Genomic DNA, 20,660 nt, shown 5'->3' with positions numbered 1-20,660 from the left:
GGCTCAGGTCACTGCAGCAGTGCCAGTTTGATCCCTAGTTCGGAAACTTCTGCAAGTCTCAGATGCACTACCCTGCACTAGTCGTTCTCCACCAGGATCTTTAAGATTTTCTGCATGATAACACTACCAGATGAGAAAACTTTTTTTCCATTAGCACTGGGCTCACTGTGCAGGTCTCCAACAGGCGAGGAACCTGGCATATGGAAGTTCCCAAATGAGAGGCTGAATCGGAGCTGCAGCTGCCAGGCTACACCATTGCTACAGCTACGTGGGATCTGAGCTGTCTCTGCAACCTATGCAGCAGCTCACAGCAACACCAGATCCTTGGTCCACTGAGTGAGGCCAGGGATGGAACCTGCATCTTCATGAATCCCAGTTGGGTTTGTTACCACTGAGCCACAATGGGAAATCTCAAACAAAACCATTTTTGAAGGTCTGTTCATAAAAACAGGCCTGTAAAAAGAATACTGGAGAGTAGATAGTGACATGAAAAGCATGACTATGGACTCGAAATGACCTTGGAGAGAACAGAAGGTCAGCAGGAAAAATATTTTGCTACAAAGAAAATATTATGATTTTAAAACAAACTCCACTCATCAACCAAATGAACCAGTAGTAGCAGAGAATGGATGAAAGCTGGGATTATGATAAACTGCTAAATATTGGTGAGTAGATACATGTGTCATCTTTCAAAACATGATACTAAAATATTAAATTCATTGCTTATTCCTTTCTTAAATCTGATCAAATGATATGAGAATTCTGAGCATGCTCCATCTGAGATAAGGAGGGGCCCGACGAGGAACCAAGGGGCGATGGTCTGATTCAGAAAATGCCAAAACTGGATTTAGCGCCTAAAACAGAAGAGCCCATGAACAGTCCTCAGGAACGTTAAGAAACCTAAAGGTTAATCAACATTATGTGCTTTCTCTCCCCAACCCTACCTCCATAAGAGCTGCTAGCCTTTAGAACAGAGTTCTCTAGGTATAGGGTACTCAACAGAGGGAACAGTGCTGATTCTCTGGAGATTCTCAGGCAGGAAAGCAGAGATGGCTTCCAGACAGAGGAAGGGTGAAGATCTAGAACAGAGAGGCAACCAGGGACGGGCCTCCTCTCTCCTGAGAAAATCTAGTTGGCCAAGCCCTTCTCGTGAGATCTGTATTGTTTCTCCAAGGGCCACTGAGCATGAAGCCCACCCTGCAGGAAAATGGGAGAAACCGGAAGTCAACATCAGAGCCCAGGCCCCAGAACTTGAGAGAGAAGGTCAACTTGGAAGCACACCTCCTACGTTGCACTTCCAAACAAGGAGAGGGTGAGACTTCTCATGTCTGTCTATCTACCTTCCTAGGAAAACAGCTCTACTCAAGATCTTTAGGGAAGTTCTGATGTCACCACTTGCACTAAGTCACAGTCACCCTGTGGCTTATACTGAGAGGTCCAGCGGGCACTTAGAGCCCAGTGTGGGGTGAGGTGGGTGGTAGTGAACAAGTGGGACCCCAATCAACCCTAGACACAGGCCTAGCCTTGCCTCCCACAGCGCCAAGGAAAAAGCACCCTCTCCCTGCCAAAGATCTACTTGGGAGGGAAAACTTCCCCACAGAAAACTTTAGACAGGAACTAGGTGGGGGGGTGGGGATTGAGGATGGATATCTAACTCATGATTTTTCTGGATACCAGGTTCTCAAATATGATTCAAAGAGCAAAATTATTCTGTTACCAGTGTGCATTGAGATTTTCATTCTCTCAGTGGAATTATTCCAAACAAGTTTTATTTAAAATGTTGTTAAAAAAAAAAAAAAAAAAGAGGCTACATTCTCCTAGTATAAAAATAAGAGGGAAAGGAGTTCCTGTCGTGGCTCAGTGGTTAACGAACCCAACCAGGAACCATGAGGTTGCAAGTTCGATCCCTGGCCTCGCTCAGTGGGTTAAGGATCCAGCGTTATCGTGAGCTGTGGTGTAGGTCGCAGATGCGGCTTGGATCCCATGTTGCTGTGGCTGTGCTGTAGGTCAACATTTGTAGCTCCAATTCAACCCTTAGCCTGGGAACCTCCATATGCTGCAAGTGCGACCCTAAAAAGACAAAAAGACAAAAAAAAAAGAGGGAGAAAAACCTAGCTTAATGGGCTTACCTAACATCTTACTTCTCTTGACTCAGAATATTTAGATACAAATGAAGTATGAAGGATAAAAGGTCATTAAATATCCAGTAATATATTAAATACGCTTCCCCCACATATTTTCTCACTAACACAGACAACAGACCAGCCTGGGATCTAAACGTATACCCAGTCTTGGCCCAACTGCCTCCCAAAATATCTATGGTTTACATTTCCTTATGTGGATAGACTCATAGTCTTATGGGCCAATGGGGAGGTGTTCAATGCTTTCCCCACAAGATCTTACAGTACAGAAAGGCTAAGAGAACTACTTTTTTTAATGTTCATTTCCAAAGTCTAGACTATTAAATGGGCATTCCTGAACCCCAATCACTTGCATCTAAAATAAGAGATGCATGGAGTTCCCTGGTGGCTCAGCAGGTTAAGGATCTTGAGTTATGACACTGCTGCAGTGGGTTGTTGCTCTGGTGCAGGTTTGATACCTGGCCTCAGAACTTCTGCATGCCATGGGCACAGCCAAAACAAAAATAAAATAAAACAAAATCAGAGATGCAAAATGCCAAATCTTGCTGTAGACTTACTGCAGTGGGGCAGAGTGTGTAAAGGGGAGGGGATGACCTGGCTAGCATGCTTTTTTGACAATTAAAATATGTAATGATATCAAAACATGTTTTGAAAAATAAAAACAACCACCCATTCAAGAGTTTTAATTGTCTGTACATGACATAGAATACTTCTGTTCACTTTAAGAAACTTGCTTAAAATAGATGTCATATATAAAGTTTAATATTAAAATTTGTCTATGAGTATGTGAATCCAGCATAGATTACTAGATAATTACATCTTGCCATCTAAAGGTATCTGAGAGGTAACTTGCTCAAGTCACTACTTGAGAAAGTTGAGATGTTACTAAATGTATATGAACTATAAAAGCATATATACACTCAATTTTGAACTCACCCAATTTTTAGACAATAGAGCCAATACCTGGCCTAGAGTTTGCTCATCAAGTGTTTAAAGATGCAAAAGAAATGTCCAAAAAGGCAGACAAATTAGCCATTGTATAAGAGTACTGATTTGCTAAGTACCCTAGATGTTTTTTCCTTAACTGACAGAATTTAAAACAAGAACATTTTATTATCCTCAATGAAGCTTTTGAAAAACTACACTTGACTGAACGAAGTTGGGGGGATGAAAGGTATCCACATTCTTTCATTTATAGTTTAAGCTTTTGGCACTGCCAACAACTTGGAGGTTGCAGGAGGCAATTAAAGAGCAACCTGGATAACACATTTCTAAAGCCAAAACCTTGATCTCCAGTTTAAAAAAATTAAAAGAGCAAAGCTGTCTTATCAAGTTACATTAGTTACATTCTTCAGAGTGATAGGCACATTGGGCAGGGTGTAACTTTTAACCCAGGTATACCTGTAAATACTGTGCTTTTATGGAAATTTATCTTTTTTATAAAGAAAAAGTGAGAGACAGTCTTAGAAAAATATCAGCGAGTCACTAAAGTATTTCTGCAACTTTATTTGCTTGATGTTCTACACAGATTCAGAGAAACTCAAAGCAGTGAGACATTAGTCAACATCTGGTCCAATAGCCATCATTTCTTTATAAGAAAAAGGACAGGCACAACCAAGGAAACCAAAGACCAAAACCCAAACTTGTAGTGTGTCCATGCTTTCCACTACTAAAAAGATGACTAAAATAAGAATTTGAAAGATAAATTGACAGAGGCCAAGAAAATGCCCAAACTTGCCTGGATCCACCTACTAGTATAGAACTTTGATCTTCCCTAAGAGATTTAAGTTGTCAGATGTTACCTTACAATTCTAATGGTAAGTGCCAAGGGCCTGGACATTAAACGCCTGTGATACGGTGACTGTCGTTAGCATTTAGTTCGACTGAAAATCATAAACTATGAGTGGTTACCGAAAGCCTTCAGGAACCCGGGATGAGAGAGGCTCAGACCACACCCAGAGCATTGTTGCCTTGTGAGACAGTGTGTACCTCATTCAACAATGCATTCCAGTCCAGTTGGACAACTGGAGAAGTTTCCTGGGTGGGGGAGAGGTTTCAGGCTGGAGACACCTAGGACTTCACTTAACACAACAGAGAAGATTGGACAAATGTATTAAAAAAAAAAAACCAAACATCACATGACATAGAAAGAAAACTCTTGGCAGTAAAAGCTGTTTACTTCCTCGTTCTAAGGTGAAGAATCCAAGGCTCTAAAGGGGTAAGTATGTCGCCACCTCAAGTTCACTTGTGTGATTTATTGACAGATCTGGAAACCAGCAATCCATATTCCCAGCAGAATGCTCTTTCCTCTCTTGCACTGAAAGAAAATCCAGGAGCTCCCAATGTGGCACAACGGGATCAGCAGTGTCTTGGGAGAGCTGGGGTGTGGGTTCGATCCCTGGCCCAAAACAGTGGGTTAAGGATCTGGCATTGCCACAGCTGCAGCTTGGTTCGAGGCTGTGGCTCAGATCTGACCCCTGGCTCATGGGCTCCATATGCTGAGGGGCAGCCAAAAAAGAAAAGAAAAGAAAAGAAAAAACTAAAAAGAACCCATCAATTCCCTAGTTTGGACAATAAATGAATTAACTTGGCCTTGGTTAGAACAAAGTTCATTTGTATGTAATACATTTCTAGAAAGACACAGAATAAGCTAACATTGAAATTTTCAGACCATAATTCAGACATCAAGATATCAAAACTCAGGTGTTCCCTGGTGGCTTAGTAGTTAAAGATCTGGTGTTGTCACTGTTAGAGCTCAGGTCACTGCCGTGGCTGGGGCTCGATCCCTGGCCCAGGAACTTCTGTATGCCATGGGAGTGGCCAAAAGGAAAAAAAACAAAACAAAACAAAACAAAACTTGACCACCAACACTTTGCTGTATAGCAGAAGTTGGCACATTGTAAATCAACTATACTTTCATTTTTTAAAATTAATTTTAAAAATTTTGACCATCAAAAAAGGTACAAATATTTAGCCACTGATTACTGACCTGCCAGGAAATACAACTGACATTGGAGAAAATATAAGAAAATACTTTCAAATAATACTAATAAAAGAAAGGTGCTTGGGGTCTCGAGGAAAAAAAAAGTACACCTTAGGGAAGAGTCTGAGATGACGCTTCTCAAAGAAGGAAAAGCAACCGATTATTTTTAAAAATGCTTCAAAGCCCCTCAAGTAACCATCAATTCTATATGTAAAGCTTGATAACCTGCCCGTGGACAGGATACGCTCACTGTGAAGGCTGCAGAGATTATGACTAATTATATGGAAGTGAGGGCGTTGAGTAACTTTTTGTACAGTATCCAAATTACTGAAACAGAGTGATTTTCTTTTCCAAGTGTGAAGCCATACCAACAGGAAACAAGCCGGCCTATTCTACCCCAGCAAAGCGCTTTAGCTAGTCATGCATTCTGTAACAAGTCTCCATGGCAAATTTCCTAACACACACTTCGAAAACACAAAGAACTCCTCCTCCAAGTGAGTGGCAATAAATAGGCTTGTGCAACTTCAGCTAGAAGGATATTCAGCTCCTTCTGGGATCTTCTCATGAGAGTGGCTGAACACTATACTATATAGGGTCACCTTGCCATACTAAAACTGTAAGAATTATAAAATCATAGAATGTCTGGGAGCTGCAAGCAGCCTTAAATATAATCTAGAAAATCCAAGGACTTCATATTTTTCAAATGAAGAAACTGTCGCGCAAAAAAAAAAAAAAAAAGGTAGAATGACTCACCCAAGGCCACGCAATTACTTAGTGTCAGGGTTAGGACTACGATCAAGGGCTCAGATCCACCACCCCCTCCACAAAGCCACAGAAACAGCCTACCCTAAAACTATGCACCATCAGAGCTTCCCTTGTGGTGCAGCAGGTTAAGGATCCAGCACTATCTCTGCAACACCTCAGGTTCAATCTCCAGCCCAGTGCTGTGGTGTAGGTTGCAGCCGAGGCTGGGATTTAATCCCTGGCCTGGGAACTTCCATAGGCCACGAGGGCGACCAAAAAAAACCAAAACAAAACAACTAAGCACCATACACAAGCTAGGATGTGGAAATTCATGCTCCCAGTCTACAGGTCTTAAATTTTGTGGCAGTAACACACAAACTGGAGGACACACATTCAGTCTTCTCCCCACCACCATTATGACTTCATCTTTCTCTCCCAATCAAGCTTATATCACAGGTGATTAAAAAGGGCCTCATTAGCTCTGAGAGGAATAACTTTTAATCCTTTTGATTAAAAATACACTTTGGAATTTTAATACTAGTCAGAGCACTTCCTTTAAAACACCTCAGGGTGAATTGTGACAAGCCAGTGCATTGGGACACAGGAGCAGGAACTACTGTTGCAAAACATAAATAATCACTACAGGTGCAGCAAATGGTGTGAATACAGGAATCCCAGCAACAATACTGAGGATTACATCTGACTCTGCCCCCAGACTCGGATAAAGCAGCTTTCAGCAGGAAATAGACACTGTTAGACTGAACAAGTTCCAACGAGCCTAAAGGAGAAGAAGCAGGTATCCTCTCTCTGGGGCCTTCTCAGATCTGGACAAAAGGCTAAATGCTGAGAATGCTGAGTTTGGCAATCCTGCGTGGGAATGAGGTCTGAATTCCAAGCCCTGATTCTGCCCCTCGGTGTGGCCTGAAGTCCTTATTTATTCACTGCAACATTTTAAAGTGCTTCCTATGCATCGGGTTCTGCGGACTCCAGGTTGAGTCAAATAAAATCCCTGCTCTGTCAAGTCTCCAACGTGGGATGCATACACCCCTGGGTGAGGTGAAGGTAGGACACCACTGAGGAATGACACGAAAATACAAGAACTTTGATTAATAAATACAGTCTCATCTTTCTGACTTCTATTTTTGTGACTGTCGTTTTCTGTATAACTAAACAGACCTTGGTGCACATGCTCGAGAAAGTTAGGACTAGGTGGATCAAAGTTTGGCAGGTAAGGATCTAGTCCCTTGGTGTGTAACCATGGCTCACTAAAGCTGTGATGGGACACCAAGTCAGAAGCACTTGGAAAGAGATCTTGGGTGATCCCCAGGTGTCCTATAGGATAAGACTTTTGAGATCAGTGGTTTCCCAAAGTGCAAATATACTGCCCTTGAAATGCCATTTACAGGGGCCTGTCACATAATGTACTTTCAAGGGTGAAATGAAGAAGATTCAGATGAAATAAGGAGTTATCAGGATGAACAATTCCTCTATAGGTCACAAAGGGAAGAAGAGAATATAACACATTTGCCCACCATCACGGCCCAAAGTGCTATGATGATGCCAGTTTAGGCAATCTGATCTGGATTGGTGCCAATTACTTTTCTGTTTCCCAGGCCATGAACAGTTGCTTTTGTAAGGCTCAACATTGAGAACACGGCATTTCACTACCTTTCATGAATTCTAAAGAAAGATGCCTGATGTTCTATAGCAAAGGGTGTGCTCTCATAAAAATGTGATATTTCTTAGTGGTTTTTAGGTACTAATGTAAAACAGCCCTTTTCCTTATAGGGCAAGTCTAGTCATTAAAATTCAAGGAATCTGCTAAACAAGGTCTTTACAACTGGTCAAAACAGTAAAATTACACTTTTCTCTTAGAGGCTTGAAAGAGGTTTCAGGGAAATGCACCTCTCCTGCATGGATTCCCTAAAAGTTTGAAGAGGTCTTCGAGGAAAAAAAAAAAAAAAAGTCCCATCCCCTCTACCCAGTCTTCTTTCCCTCACTTTACCCCACTCCCACGCAAATTTCCCATGTAATATACCTTTGTGGGCAAATTCACTGAAAAGTTAACGTTTTTCCAGTGGAAATGTTAAATTTCACCATACTGAAGGAAAACGACTTCAAATACATAACTAACACCTGAGGCAAGGGGGAAAAAGGGGGGGGTGGGGGGTGCTGGTGGCCAAAGACAGGTTCCACAGCAACTGGCCACAACATGTGAAAAAATGACAACAACAAAAACCCCATTGGCAGAGGACAAGCAGAAAACTGCCCACCACCCACCTGGAAACAGCAACTGCCGTGGCCTGCACCAAAAGGGTTTCTTCACAGGGTCTGTTACTTCTTTACAACTGCCTAATTCTAAAAGGTACCTCTCAGGTGCTACCAGGGAAAAGGAAATTCTCTTCACCCCAAGGCCTCTCTGAATCCCTTCCTCTCTCAAACACTTCGTTCAATGCCCTTGATTTAATCTGGCCACACAACACAAGGGAGAACAGGGGCATACACCAGACCCTGCACTTAATTATTCTTTCTCTGTTGGTGCCATGTGCCAACACCACGTCCTACACCTATTTCAGATTCTTTTTTTCTGAAGCAAGTATCTAAAGCTCTCTGTCGCTGTTTGCTGAGAGGGGTTTTGGAAGTCAGGACCATTTAAGTGACGTTCCCAACCTCAGGCAGCTCAAAAGAAAAGTTCCTATAGTTAAGGAACTGCAGGAAACTGCTGTCTACCTTTTGAGGTGGGCAGAGTTTATGCTCCGGGACTTTCATTTTCTTCCAACATCCTGTACTTCAGGTCAGCCTTCCTTCTTTAAAAGGCCTTGTTGGATAAGAGTATTTCACCCAGAGAAACCTGCAATTTCCCCTCCGTCTCCCTTGTTTTCACCCGGCTCTCCTGCGCGCTCCAGAACCCTGAGCTTTGCTGGTGAGTCCAGAGTGAAACTGGACAGAGGTGCCAGCCAGGTGGCTCTCCTTGGACAGGACCAAATGGCAAGGTGATTCGCCCTGACCACCATACAGGTGTTTCTTTTCCCCACATGCTGGAACCCAGGAGGCTCCAGGTGCTTCCCACGAAACGTGCCTCGGTCTCAGACTCGGGCCAAGTTCTAGGCGTCCTCACCCCCGCCGCCTGCAAAGCTCTTGCCAGCTGAGCAGAGGCCCGGTGAGAAGAGAAGGTCGCGTGAAAAGGCTGCCAGGGGCAAGCGTTTCCAGATTCCTCCTTCCTCCTTGGCCCCAGATGCACTCGGGGGGTGGGGATGATCGTACTCGACAAGTATGGGGAGAAGAGCTACTTGGGTCTCGGACCCGGGCTGGCAAAGCTTGGAATGTCTGCGGTGCCGGAAAGGGTGCCAAGGAGGTGACGGCGCCCGCTCTCCTCCGGACACCGGAGGGTGAGGTGAGATCGTCCACTGGCTCCGCCCCCGGCGCCCCCCCACCCCGAACCCCCTCCCCAGCGTCCCAGCCGCCCGCACTCACAGCGCTTGGGTGAAGGCGCTGAGCCCCTCGGGCACGGCCGTCAGCCCCTTCCCGGAGCAATCTACCCGACGGTCGCCGTCGCAGCTGCAGGGCGCCGAGCAGAGAGAGGGCGCCGCGCCGCTGGGCTCGGCCGAGCAGCGCAGCCCCAGGGCGAGGAAGCAGAGCAGCCCCAGCGGGCCCGGCATTGCTGCGGCCGCCTCCCGCGTCGGCCTCTCCCGCGGCGCCGCTCGCTCAGCGCGTCTCCGACGCCCTCCGACGCCCCCCGCCGCCCCGGGCGGCAGGCCTGCGGGCTGGGCCGGGGGCTCTGCGCTCTCCGCAGTCGCGCGGGCTCGGCCCCTTCAACAGTCCGCGGCAGCAGCGAAGGGACGCGGCGCTCCGGAGTTTCTCCCTTCCCGCTGCTCCATGGAAGCGCAGAGGCAGTCCCGCTCCTCCGGCGGCTCAGGCCAGCCGGCTCGGCCGGGCGCAGCTGCGGGGGCCGCGCTCTGCCATCGCACCCGCCTCCCGGTCCCAGGCCTCACGCCGCAGCCGCTCTTCAAGGTTGCGGAGCGCAGCCTTCAGCCATGCCGGCCCCTCGCCCCAGCCCCCGCCCGGCTCTCGCACAAACACCCGGGCTGTTTCTCGCTCTCTCGCGGCCGCGGCACAATCTCCTCCCGTCCTTTTTCCCTTCTAGGGTTGCACGCACGGGTTCCCAAGCCCCCAGCCACTGGGTTATGCAAATCACTTAGGTACATGCAAAACTAACCCCTCTCCCGGAGCGCCATTGGCCGGGGGAGGTCTCGAGCTTATTACTATGCAGGGAGGGGAGCCGCCATTGGCCGAGAATGAGACCAGAGGGGCGTGTTTATCGGGCGTGAGTGACAAGGTGGTAGTGGTGGTGGTGGTTCAAGACAAAAAATCCCTGACTTGGCTCAATTTGCGTGGCAGGTTGTGGGTTGAAGGTAGAAGGATTTAAAGACACTGAATCTGGTTTTTCCTCCCCTCCCTCCCCCGTCTTCTTCCCTCTGCAGAAATCGGATCTCCTAAATTGGATGACTTGAAAAGTAGAGCTTGCCTCCAGCATTCAGTTAAGTTTCAAATGACTCCACTCTTCCAAACGGCGGCGAGGACTTTGGGAGCTGTGCAAATGGAAAAAAGATTTTGAGGAGGGAGGGAGAAGGTTTCTCTTAATCTGACATAAATATTTGGGTTTTAGCTATATACTAAATTAAAAGAGTGTAACCTCACTAGCCTTTCACTTCACCCAATATCTTTATACCATCTTGATGTGCACTAGGTGACTATGTCTTAGCAATTAACTGTCCATGGTACAGAGTTTTGGTGACCGCAACTCAGACTGCTTTCACGTCTACTTTAAAATCCCAGAACACAGGAACACAGGGTTAAAGAAGGTAATGTTTCTGAACACTGCACAATTTCTCCAGACAACAAAATATTTGAGTGCTAGGTAACTACCCTTGAGAAACCAGCAGCAACCTTGGTGTTAGGCAATTATCTGCATTCCTTCCTCTTTTGGACTTCTAGGGCTTAATAGATCCTACATTATTACTATCATTGTTTGTACCGAATATTGCTTTATGGGTCCCTCCTTTCTTGCTTTTTACTATGCCTTTAGGTCGTTTTACTTTATTTTGAAGACATTTTCCATGAATGGTTTAAGGCAGGCAGGGTTAAAAATGTCACTGTCGTGGGTTAATTACTATGCCATGTAAGTAAAGAATTACTTACTTGAAAATTACTTTCTCTCCATTAAAGAAAATGGAATCAAGTCGATGCAGACTGTAAAAGTTTAAAATGAAAGTTTTCCATCATCTTTACATTTGGGAGTTTATCTTTAAAAATAATGCCAGAGAGTTCCCGTCGTGGCTCAGTGGTTAACAAACCCAGCTAGTATCCATGAGGATCCCTGGCCTTGCTCAGTGGGTTAAGGATCTGGAGTTGCTGTGAGCTGTGATGTAGGTCGCCAACACCGCTTGGATCCCGTGTTGCTATGGCGTAGGCCAGAAGCTACAGCTCTGATTAGATCCCTATCCTGGGAACTTCCACATGCCACGGGTGTGGCCCTAAAAAGACAAATAAAATAAAATAAAATAAAAAACTACAAATAAAAATAATGCCCAGTTGGGCACATGACTAGCATACAATAAATTTGTCTACATGCTAAAAGAGTCAATACATACAGATATGCCTTGACTTCAAATTTTAGAAATGACCTATTTCCTCTAATCGAAGATCTGAAAGAGAACTTAAAGGTAGATGGACAACCTTCTGGTTTTATAGATAAGAAATCTGAAGCTTGCAGATACTGTGCTCTGCCCAAGATCATCACAAAACAGCTCCTGGACTCCTGGTTCCTTGTATATTGCCCTTGGAGCCTTCACTCCATTGGCTTCCATTGTCTAAATCATTTCCATTATTTTCTAGTGACACTCAAGAGCAAGTGAAGTGAGGAGAAAATTGCTAATTTTCTTTTTTTAAAACATTTTTTTTCCACTGTACAGCATGGGGACCAAGTTACACATACACATATATATAATTTTTCCTCTCGTGTTGCGATGTAAGTATCTAGACATTGTTCTCAATGCTACACAGCAGGATCTCATTGTAAAAACTTATTTTTATAGGTGGATTGGGAAATGTCTCTGCTAGTCACGCCCCTCCAAAGAAATGTCCACTTCTAAATTTCCTGGGATAGTTTTGAAGCTTGTTTGATTCTTTTAACACCTCTCATTAATAACAACACTGAAAGGTGACAGAATTTCTCTTGCCAAGACATCACTATCTTCTGCTAGGGTTTTTTGTTTTTGTTTGTTGTTGTTTTTGCTTTTAGGTCTGCAGGCACAGCATATGGAAGTTCCCAGGTTAGGGGTCAAATTTGAGCTGCAGCTGCCGGCCTGTACCACAGCTACAGCAACACCAGATGCTGAGCCATATCAGTGACCTACACTGCTGCTTGCAGCAATGATGGATCCTTAACCCACTGAGCAAGGCCAGGGATCAAACCCTCATCCTCATGGATACTAGTCAGGTTCTAAACCAACTGAGCCACAACAGGAACTTCTGCTGGTTTTTTATATAACAATTATATGTTATACTGATTGATTGTATTTTAACCAAATAACTCATTTCCTTTCTTTTAAAGTCATTGTTTTTCAACTTTAGTAAGCCTAAGAATCACATGCAAAGCTCGACCGAAATTGTGGAGTGACTTATTAGGCCTGGATGGAGACTTGAAATCATTATTTTGATGCATGTCAAGGGAAAGTGATACAAGTGGTCCTTGAACCACATTTCAGGAATTTTATTCTTTACTTTCAAGGAATAAAATCTTAGGACTGCCACCTTAGGTGAAAAGAGAGAACTGGATTTATGAGAAAGGAGAGATGTAGATTTTATTGGATGATAAATTCCTGTTATCTATCGGATGAAGAAAGTAAAGAAGGAGGATTCAAATTTGCAGCTTGTCCAAGAAGACAAAATATTGGGAACAAAGGACTTAGGTAGAGAAAAAAAGAGGTAAGATATGTTAACATGTCAGTATTTCTTATGGTTACTACATAATATATGCTTTGCTTTAAAGATAAACTGGCCAATTAGTCACTTTTTGGATAAGATACCCCAAGAGAGAAAAATAAAAATTATTTTTAAAACCCTGATTTTTCAGATACTATCCCAGACAACTAAAGAAAAACAATCAGCTCTAACATAACCCATAAGGACCCTCAAATCAAAATTTGACGGCAAGCAAAAAATAAACTTAATGGTGACTCTGCCTCCAGACTGGTTTTTCTTTCTAGTTTTCCATGGCCACAGATGAGCCATGAAATGCCAGCATCTACAGGCTGGATCAGAGGAAGCAGAGCCTGGCTACAGCACCTCTGCATTGCAGGGTGCTTTTGGCAAAGAAGGAGGCACCCCCTCCCGGGAATGCTCACCTTGGGGCTATTGTGCAAAGGGCACAGGGCATGTTGACTCATTGACAAGCTGGACTTTGGTCCCACTCACCCCCTTACCCAGACATGCTTGTAAATACAGAGCCCACGCAAGTGTATGCAGAGGCCAGACCTGCAAGTACTCCATTGAGGAAACCACTGGGAAATTGTGTGGGTTCTCTGGCAGTGCTCCAGTAACTGGATTAAAAGTCCTCAAACATACAGAACTTCACTTTCTGTAAAATATTGCTAACTTACAAAAAGAACAAAAATCTGAATTCATACCAATCAGCTTAAGAAATAGGATATTGTGTTCCTACCATGGCACAATGAGTTAAGAATCCAACTGCTGGAGCTTGGGTTGCTACGGACGTATGGGTTCAATCCCCCGCTGGCGCAGGGGTTAAAGGATCTGGTGTTGTGGCTCAAATTCCAACCCCAGCCCTGGAACTTCCATATGCTGTGGATGCAGCCATAAAATTAAAAAAAAAAAAAAAAGAAAAAGAAATAGGATGTTGCAATGTAGTTGAAGTTCCCTTTGTACCCCTCAACAATCATATTCCCTCCTTCTTTCTCTCCCTGGGAAATGAGCCCCTTCCTAAATTTCATATGCCCATGCATATTTTCATGTTTTTTGTATATGTGCATCCCTAAATAATATAGCATTGATTTGTATATATAAAGAATATCATTCTGTACTCTTCTGCAACTTGGTTTTTTTCAGTCTGTGAGCTTTAACCATGTTCATGAAATTATGTGCTATTGTTAATTCATTTTCATTACTAGAGTATTCCCTTTAAAGAATATACCCAGTATTTATTTACCCATTAGTGTTATTATTAAATTTTTTTTCGAACAATGATACCATGAGTATTCTTGTACAAGTCTCCTTGTTCATATATGCAAGAGATTCTCTAAAAAGTATTTCCTTTATACGTGTGTGTGTGCGTGTGTGTCTGTCTGTCTGTCTGTCTGTCTCTAGGAGTAGAATTGCCAGGTCATAGATTATGTGCATTCACCATTACTGGATGTCAAATTGCTTTCAAAAGTGATTTTACTTATTTATGCTTCCTTCAGCAGAGAGTAAGAAACACTGTAACTCTACTCACTACCAATACCAATACTGAGAGACTGAAATATTTGTGAATATGATGCATATGAAATGAAACCGAAGTGAAGCTTAAATTTTATTTCCCCTGATTACAACTACATCTTCTCGTGTCTTCATTGGGGATTTGCTGTGCTCTTCTATGCATTGCTATTCACTTCCTCTGCCTGTTTGTTTTCTATTGGGTTATTCATATTTGTTTTTCTTGTTTAGGGCCATATAGTAAATATTTGGGGCTTTGTGGACCATGTCATCTCTGTCATAACTGTTCAATTCTGCCATTATAGCATGAAAGCAAATATAAATGATACATAAACAAGTTTATGTGGCTGTGTTCCACTTTTTTGGCAAAAACAACATGTCAGACTAGTTCTGGCCCGTGGGCCATATAATTTCCCAGCCCTGTTTTATAGGTGCTAATCCCTTTTGAATTCTAATTATTTTTGAAAACAATTTGTAGGATTACGTAAAATTCAGGACACACCTCAGAGGTAACCATCTTTTCTTGTACGTTGACATGAAGCACTCTCAATCTTCTGGTCTCATGGTGAGTTCATGCTGAAGATTACATTGCAAGATGAGCCCCAAAGAGCCCATTACAAGCTTAAACTTGCCCCTATTTCTAGAATAAATGGAGCCAAATTTGTCCTGGGCATGTAGGCTTTATCATAACTTCCATCCGAAAGGCACCCCAGGAGTTCCCATTGTAGTTCAGCAGGTTAAGAACCTGACTAGTATCAATGAGGATGAGGATTTGATTCCTGGCCTTGATCAGTGGGTTCAGGATCCAGTGTTGCTGCAAGCTGCAACGTATTTTGTAGATGTGGCTCGGATCTGGCATAGCTGTGGCTGTGGTGTAGGCCATCAGCTGCAGCTCTGATTCACCCCTTAGCCTGGGAACTTCCATATGCTGCAGGTGCAGCCCTAAAAAGGAAAACAAAACAAAAAACAAAGGCACCCCAAATATTTAACCTGATAAAATCACATGACCTGTGAAAAATAGCTATTGACTTTATGAAAGCTTTTGTGCCCAACCCACCACCTGATGTTAGAAGCTGATTAAAATATAAATGTATCTCTACATAACATACATATTTTATATGGGTATTTATATGTATACATACATACACAGAGATTTCAAAATATAATAGATTCAGGGGATGAAGAAAGAATATTGAGTCTAATCCCTATCCATCAGGCATCTGATATCTATCTACTCTAAGAACTGAGTCCTCAAGATAAATGCTATCATTTCTATGTTCTGCTGCCTCCACATTTGCATCTGGGGCTTTGGGCTGGAGGAGCTACCAACCTGAGCCCCAGTCTTAAGTAAGTGCTTCCACTGGCTTGCCTTTTTCTTCTGAGTCTCAATGTTTCTAGAGTGGTCCTGTTTTGCACAAGATGTAGCATTTATATGTTAGGGATAATTTAAAATAACAATGGCGAATTTGAAGCCCCCCAACCAAATAACCATATAAAACTGTTGAAAAATTTAAAATATCTTTTCAGCTACACAGGTGGCTCAATTTGAGCTTCTTGGCCCTCTTTCATCTGCCACCTGTGCAGAACTGATGGAGCTTTGGGATGTGAACACTGGCAGTGAGGCTCCCAGTGTGACTGACTGAAAGCCATTCTTAAAGCAAGCACTTTTCAAAACATTACCAAAAATTTTCTCAGTTTCCTGACCTGGCCGAATGTCCTGCAGTCAGATATCCTTTTCAGTACCTCTGAAGACCCATACTGACCCCAAACTTCAAAACATTAGGATAAATATCACAAATATTTTCCTGTTCATAATATTCTTAATACATATTCCTAAGCCTTTCTAAATCTGGCTTCCTTTTCCCCAACTTTCCATTTCAAATCTAACCCGAAAAGAGAATGAGACTCAAGGGAATAACCTCTGAATTACAGAAACTCATGTGGATCCCAAGGTCTGAGTGCATAAACTACTGGTGAGAAACAGAATGAGGCAAAATATTAAACAGGCATTAAAGCTATCAGAGGTGATAACAGAAAAGTAAGGATAGAAAAATCACAATAGAAAACTGGGAAGATTATCACCTAGTCATGCTGAGAATTTGTTGGGGCCAAACTATTATTAACACAGATTTCAGTCATAATATTTGGTTCCTTTTCACTCTCAGAATTCCAGACAGAACTTCAAAAGTTTTAGAAAGACCTTAGCATAAGACAATTATTTCAAAGAACTACAGGCAAAAATCTGTGCATTCCACCCAAAAACATGTGCAGAAAACCAGCACTTGGGGTGGGTGTTGGGGGTGGGGTTGAAGGTAGTTCTGACATATGTGCTAAGAAATCTAGAAAAGAAGGCAGTAAGATTTTAGGCTCAAAGAGAAGCTGTGGGAGGATGCAAAGAGAAGACTTCGAGTGGATTCTGTGGATTGTCCTTCTTTTCCTGACGGGACACCAAATGTTGTCTCAGAAAAGACCTCTTGGGTAAACACCTCTTAGGTAATTTTCATTCTTTTTCTCTCCAGACAGCTATCGTGACTCTCTTTGAAGTAAGAGGAGTGGGAATCAGAATGAAAAGTTTAACAATTCTAAGCCTTTTGAAAATGTCTTTAAAATCGTGTTCAAAATAAAAAATTCTTGAGGCAATGCTCTAAAACTTCAGGCAGGGTGTTCCCTGGTGGTTCAGTGGATCCAGCATCGTCACTGCCATGGCGCCAATTCGGCCCCTGGCCCTGGAACTTCCACATGCTGTGGGAGTGGCCAAAAATAAACAAATAAAAATAAAAATTCAGGTAAGCTACCAATCACCTGTAATTTTCAAGATTATCTTGGAAAGGGGTGAAGCAAAGAAAGCTGTGGAGATTGGACCAATGGCGCTGTACATTGGGTGGTGCCAAAAATGCTTTCTTGGGATCCAATTGACCAAAATCTGGTACTATCAATTAAACTTTTTTTTTTTTTGCCATCTGTCAGTGTTAAAATATATGAATTAACTTTATAGAACACAATGAGGAAAATTTAAACATTTCAGTATGAAAGATGAAATGGAGGACCTTGAGATGTTAGGCAAACACATTTTAACTTTACCAGTTTGTTCCTTTTATTCAAAGATAACACAGGATAACTCGGTGGCTCAGCGGTTAATAACATACCCAACTAGTATCCATGAGCATGTGGGTTGATTCCTGGCCTCGCTCAGTGGGTTAAGACTACAGTTTTGCGGTGAGCTCTGGTATAGATCACAGCCACAGTACAGATCCCGTGTTGCTGTGGCTGTGGTGTAGGGTGGCAGCTGCAGCTGCGATTAGACCCCTAGCCTGGGAACTTCCATATCCTAAGGGTGCAGCCCTAAAAACAAAAACAAACAAACAAACCACTTATCAAGCTTTTTAAGATTTTTTTAAATTTTTTCAAGAATATTTACCATGCACCTTTGCCTCAGAATCTACTCTGTTGGGACTGAATGGTTTAGATTCACGCAGGTAAGTCCACAGGTCATTCACTTGGGGAAGATTATAAACAGAGAAATTCCACTTGCATTGATTCTGATACAGTAGGTCGGGATGGGGGGCCTTGGATTCTCAATATTTAAATAGTTCCTGATTCTGATGTAAACTGCCCCCACCACCATCCAAATTTATGACTCTCTGCTGGAGGATTGTACAAGTTTGGGTCCTGTGAGAAGCAGACACCAATGTGGGATTGCTCATGCAAAATATCGATTAGGGGAAATGACTTTGTGAGGGAGACTTTTAGAGCCCTGAGATCCAGAGGCAAGTTTGACTCCATGTCATGGAAAGAAGGAAGGAAAAGAGGACGCCTGAGGCTCAGACTGCAGTGCACTTCCATCAAAGTTCTTTCAGTAAGACCCATGGAGCCATCCCAAAACAAAGTTACCTTCAGGGTGTTCCCGTCGTGGTACAGTGGTTAACGAATCGGACTAGGAACCATGAGGTTGCGGGTTCGGTCCCTGCCCTTGCTCAGTGGGTTAACAATCCTGCGTTGCTGTGAGCTGTGGTGTAGGTCGCAGACTCAGCTCGGATCCCGCGTTGCTGTGGCTCTGGTGTAGGCCGGTGGCTACAGCTCCGATTTGACCCCTAGCCTGGGAACCTCCATATGCTGCGGGAGTGGCCCAAGAAAATGCAAAAAACAAACAAACAAACAAAAAAAACAAAGTTACCTTCAGAGGAGTCCCATGCCTCCTGTGGTAGTATCTCTGCTCTGTTCAATGATGGGGACCAACCTGTGGGAAGTGTGGTGAGGGATGTCCCAGCAGGACTGTTAGTCCATCAGTCTCCCTACAGTCAGAGATCTGAGAGATGCATTTTCATCTGCCTCAGAATATAAGGTATGACCTGAAGTCCCTCCTGTCAAGTAGCTTATATTTCAATCTAACTTATGGAACTAAGAAATTTCAGCTCAAAAGGGACCTGAAGGCTTGTTTAATAGCCTGCTCCTACTAAAGGCTTAAGATGCTCAACAGCATCTCTGCTTCTCTTGGATACATCTAGGGTCAGCACCTTCACATCCCCACAGGTAGCAGACTCTATCTTTGGGTGGTTCTCCCTGTTGGAAAGTTCTGCTTTATGTTATGCCAGAGTATCTTCTTGATCCTTTTGAAATCTTTAGAAATAGAAGGAACTTTGGTGATCATAAGTTAAATCTCATTTATCAGTGAGAAATCAGACCCACAGAGGATAACTAAATTACCAGAGGCAACTTAACTGCAGAACTACAGCTAATATCTAGGTCAATAGTTCTTCCCACTCTATACTTGATTTAAAATGTATTTCTGACTTTTATGGAAAAGAGAACAGTTTGGACGAATTTAGTGTCATAAAAAGTAAGTTCATCTCAATGCCTCAGTTTTAATTTATTTAAGAAACTTACCATGTCCCCTCTGAAACAGCTTTTCTCTTGATTCAACATCCTGTGTGAGTGAAGATAACTGAAAGATGTAAAGCCAAAGATAATTTCTAGTCAACTTAAATTGTTCATACTTAGTAGAAGGACTAAAACAATACTAAATCAATCGTCTCCCTGGTACCTGTTTTAAAACCTATATACCAAATGGTAGATATACATGTCACTTGTTAATGTACATAGGTTTTGTTTTGTTTTAGAGTGTGTTTGGAAAGTTTTCCTTCCCTATATACAAAACACTGAATTTCAGAAAACACATTGAAACATTAACTTGGGGCTTAAAAGAAAAGATTGGGGACATTTTAAAACTTAGGCCTGATCTTTAATTAGCAAGAACTACTAGAAAATTCGAATATAAAACCAACAGCATTTTGGTGCCACCTTGTGGTAAAATATAAAAAGGCAGACAAAGATTATGTACAGTGTGATAAATCTGCAAGGTTCCAGTTACAGACTTTGGGGGGAAAAGGGTGTGTGTGTGGGGTGGGGGGGAGATTGACTCCTTTCCTCAATCAGTTTTAAAGGAAAAAAATTCAAGAGTTCCCGTCGTGGCGCAGTGGTTAACGAATCCGACTAGGAACCATGAGGTTGCGGGTTCGGTCCCTGCCCTTGCTCAGTGGGTTAAGGATCCGGCGTTGCCGTGAGCTGTGGTGTAGGTTGCAGATGCGGCTCGGATCCCGAGTTGCTGTGGCCCTGGCGTAGGCCGGTGGCTACAGCTCCGATTGGACCCCTAGCCTGGGAACCTCCATATGCCGCAGGAGCGGCCCAAGAAATAGCAAAAAGACAAAGAAAAAAAATAAAAAAATAAAATTCCAATTCTGCCAATATTCGTAAATTTTGAGAAGTGGTGGTTTTAAAGTTTTGTATTTTAATTCTGACTCCAGCCATTCTGTTTACAAAATTATTTACATGTTCATGCTTCTATCTGGCTGTGAGGACACTATACTTTCTAGGTTTTACTGCCATCTCAGTGGATTCTCCTGCTTCCCCCATTGGAAGCACTCAAGCCATGGGAGATGGATAAATCTGGGAGGAAGGAAGAGGCCTTTCTGTCTCAGCTCTGCCCTCCTAGGGATGGAGTCTAAGGAGTGAGGGAGCTCTGCCCCCGAGGGATGGGGATGATGCTAATATAGACATGGTCCAAATGAGGGGGTCAATCTGGCTAATCTGAGGAAGCACATTTTCTCCTTCAGCCTAAGGTAAGTGTGCCTGCCCACCTTTACCAGAAAGTAGGCTCCAGGAGGCAAGGGCTTCGTTTTTTGTTTGCTACTGCACCCCACCCCACCCCCAGAACATGGCTGGTACATGGTAGACATTCAATACATATTAGTAGCACAAATGAATAATAAGAAGGGTGGTATTTTGGCCCCCACCTGCCAAGT

The 20,660-nt window shown here is 43.2% G+C and overlaps 1 protein-coding gene across 1 annotated transcript in view; it reads right to left on the bottom strand.

Annotated features, from left to right (window-relative positions):
• Positions 1-10,049, bottom strand: part of LGR4 (leucine rich repeat containing G protein-coupled receptor 4) — a 108,997-nt gene extending 98,948 nt beyond the window's left edge. The window contains exon 1 of the mRNA XM_047776112.1: positions 9,343-10,049. Coding sequence (XP_047632068.1) covers positions 9,343-9,527 — 185 coding nt within the window. The 5' untranslated portion in view covers positions 9,528-10,049. The remainder of the gene's footprint in view (positions 1-9,342) is intronic.
• Between the last annotated feature and the right edge of the window lie 10,611 nt (positions 10,050-20,660).

The sequence above is a fragment of the Phacochoerus africanus genome, chromosome 4, assembly GCF_016906955.1.
Source record: "Phacochoerus africanus isolate WHEZ1 chromosome 4, ROS_Pafr_v1, whole genome shotgun sequence".
NCBI lineage: Eukaryota > Metazoa > Chordata > Mammalia > Artiodactyla > Suidae > Phacochoerus > Phacochoerus africanus.
Note: the sequence above shows the minus strand (reverse complement) of the source record. Positions and strands in the feature narration are given on the sequence as shown.